This window comes from Charadrius vociferus, unplaced genomic scaffold (genome assembly GCF_000708025.1).
Source record: "Charadrius vociferus isolate BGI_N301 unplaced genomic scaffold, ASM70802v2 scaffold202, whole genome shotgun sequence".
Lineage (NCBI taxonomy): Eukaryota > Metazoa > Chordata > Aves > Charadriiformes > Charadriidae > Charadrius > Charadrius vociferus.
Genome location: NW_009647242.1, coordinates 80,543 through 83,955, shown reverse-complemented (window position 1 = coordinate 83,955; position 3,413 = coordinate 80,543). Strand labels below are relative to the sequence as shown.

Below are 3,413 nucleotides of genomic sequence, written 5' to 3'. Positions count from 1 at the left end.
GTCCAAGAAATGTAAAAGTGGGAACCCTTGTCCTCCCCCCTCAAAGTTTGTCATCAGTGATGTCTAGGAGCTGTATCACAAAGACCTGCAAAGAACGCTCACCCCAACCCCTCCTTCTGGCCTTCTCATTTCATCTTCAGGACAACTTCCCCATGGGCTGTCACATCTCCTGGCCCTAAAGTATTTCTAGGAGCCAAAAGCTGGAACTCTCACAACAGCCTACAACATCCCCCTGAAATTTAATGGGAGTTGCCTACAGAGCTGCCTTTGGCCCCTTTAAAAAAACTCGACATAGCAGAACACAGTCAGGTACTTCTGGCCTAGTTTTCAGCATTCCTTTAAACATCTGGTTAACAACAACTGCTAGCACAGCTCTCTAAACCAAACAAAGTCAGCATGAGCTCAAAAATATTTCTCACTTCCATTTATTTCAAGAGTAAATCTGTGTTTTCTGCAAAGCTCGTATTCAACAAAATACTCTGTATGCATCCATTTTTAAAGAAAATATTTTATTACATTATGGGAAAAAAGCATAATCATCCAAAGTTTGTACTGTTAAAAAAATTGAAAATTTATTTTAGACAGCGTGTCGGTATATTCTGTTCCACATGGGAATGATAAGAAGACTCTATATCATTACTAGATATTGCACAGTCTGAAAGAAACAAAAACAAATCACATGATCTTGGGAACCATCTCACATTATGAAAAACCTACAAAGAAAACATTAAAAAAAAAAAACCAACACACAATCCTTTCTTTCTACAGTAGCTTTAAGTTTATAATTCTTGGAATGACCATATTCCACTGAAGACCATCTCAGTGACAGGAAGCTTCATTTCAGCAATCCCTTGTGCAAATAAGATTAATAAAAAAAAAATAATAATAATGCAGTGAAGTCTTTTGATATCGTGTGGGTGGCAATAACCACACAACTGTTAGATCCCTGCCTGGAAAAACAATACGGGGAAGAAGAAGGAAGGGGATTTAGGCCATAAGTTTCGCCTGCAACTCCATCTCTGCCGCCCTTTTGAGTGCAACATCCACCAATAGCTGAAATCCACTGAAATCCTGGTTAAGGTCTGGTGGGGTTGGAGGAGGAGTGTTAAAGAGCCCACTTTGTGCATTTGCACCAGGTCCCAGTTTAGATGCGTCCTCATGGTAGGAGAGGGAGTTGTCTGTGAAGCCGTTGGCTGGGGGCTGCTGCAGGTCTGTGGTCTGGCCTACGTCAGCCGGCTGGCAAAAGTGGAAAGGGGCATCTTTCAATGCAGTCACAGTTGTGTGGCAAATCACCGATGGCCGAGCCAGGACCGATCCCGGGGAAGCCGGCTTGGAAGAGGACACAGTCTTGCTGAGCGGTGCGGCAGCGGGAAGGAAGGCAGTCTCCTCCAGCAGGGGAATGTAGTTCTTTGTGCTGACGGAAGACTCCACCAGACCGCCCTCGGGAAGCTTGGTCCCTCGCCGCGAGATAGTGAATTGGTTTGGGTCTTTGCCATCCTTCCTCAGCATGTCAGGTAAAAGCCTGCGGCGTGCATTGATAAACCAGTTGCAGACCTGGGAATATAATGACATCTTAATTTCTACCTTCACTCATATCCAACTATGTGCCATTAGAGTCGTTGGGTTAGATTAATGAATCCCTCCAAGCAGTTTCCTTAACTGCAGAACAAAAGAGAGGCCTACTGACAAGTTCTGACATGCCTGGCAAAGGCCCTTCCCTTGTCCCTGCTCTACCCCCAGCTCCCCACTCCTGTTACAGAAAGCCCGGGGACATCTGAAGACTGCTAGCCCAAACGGAGGGGTTTAGCTTTTAACTCTGTGCACACACATTAACCTATTAGCTATTGTTCCCTATGCTTAGGTTAATTAACAACAGGAAAACCTTTTCTCTCTGAAGAGAGCCACTCCTCCCACAAATAGTTACTGATTTTCCTTGTTCAACTGACTGTGTCGACAGACATAACATGAATTACCTCATTTAAGTTTGTCCTTGTTTAAATATCAAACCAGTTTCCTGGGCGATACAGGATAGTTTATAGTTTAACGTCTTTTTTCTGTCTACTACATAAAGGAGGTTTTCTTTAGGATGTTACATTAAGGAAATTTTACTTCATAGTCAATTACAAAATTTGTACTAATGAATTAACCTGGAAAAATAAAGCCCAGAAGTCAACAGGAACACTCTATATTTAGCACCTCTCAAAACCAAACCAGCGTTTACCCAAGTTCTCATGCAGCCACCTTCCCACGAGGTGGAAAGCAGCAGTTATCAATAGCTATTCTACCAAAGATGATCACAGAAAATGAGACTAATGTGTCCAAGGGACCTCGCAGCTGCCAGCAGTATCCCAGGATGAGAATCCAAACTAACAACACAAAAGCCTCATCATACCTATACTAACACACTTGAGTAGCTCTATCCCATATAGGTTGTTCCACTGATCTTAATGAAAGTTATCATACACGTAATTATATACATGCAAGCTCTACAGGAATGAGTCTCAAGCTGCAGTTTTAGAAGTGAACAGTTGTATCTTGAGCTGCGTCTCTGTCACCATAAAGCCTCTGTTGACAAATAAATACCTCCTCACAATAAATTACCTTATACAGACACTTAATGTCTTTTGGGGCCTGATTCCGAAAAAATTAGCATGCATGCTCAAATTCATGACTGTCTGTTCTCCCAGAGAAGTAATTTTATTCCAAATAAACAAAGATCATCATAACACAATTCATTTGTATTTCTCCTTACAAGTGCCATCAGACGGAGAGTGAGTAACAATAAAAAAGGAAATCTCACATGCAGTGTAAAAACTTGTACCAGTGTTTACACCACAGGTAAATTAGGAAAAAAAACCACAACCAAACAGAAAACAGCTCCTTCTGAAGTGAGAACTACTTTTTTTACTACCTGTAGTGTGGAAAGGTGTGTTTGTCGGGATAATAGCGCTTTTTCTTGCTCTGAAGGATAAGCATTGTATCGGTGCTCATATAGCCAGTCCCGAAGAATCTGCACGGATTCCTTGGGCAGGTTGCCACGTCTCCTCCGTTTGCCTGAGCCAGCAGATGAGGAAAGATCCAGTGGGACATCCATAGTGTCATCATCCTCCGTTTCACTGCCTGATATTGCAACTACACCTACAATTGTAAGAAGACAACAACAATCAGCCTCCTAAATCCATAAACTACTCAGCTCCAGCATTCTGTAGTTCAAACACTTTTTATTACGTTAACCGTCTTTACTATGAATCATAGTATAGCCTCCTATACAGGAGACTTGTCCATAGCGTTAACTTGTCAAACTGTAGCTTTTTTGTCAGCTGAACAAAAAGTAGCACCAATGATGTGTTCCTAGGGGAACTCTTCTCTGCAAACCCTCGTTTTCTTGTTCCCCTGGCAACCTTTTATCTGCT

At 42.3% G+C, this 3,413-nt stretch overlaps 1 protein-coding gene across 1 annotated transcript; it reads right to left on the bottom strand.

Annotated features, from left to right (window-relative positions):
• Positions 1–498: 498 nt before the first annotated feature.
• TGIF1 (TGFB-induced factor homeobox 1) lies at positions 499–3,148 on the bottom strand. Its single transcript, XM_009879969.1, has 2 exons — positions 2,912–3,148; positions 499–1,554 (listed from the first exon to the last, which is right to left on the bottom strand). Exons 1-2 carry the CDS (start codon positions 3,092–3,094, stop codon positions 988–990), a joined length of 750 nt encoding a protein of 249 aa, XP_009878271.1. The 5' UTR covers positions 3,095–3,148; the 3' UTR covers positions 499–987.
• Between the last annotated feature and the right edge of the window lie 265 nt (positions 3,149–3,413).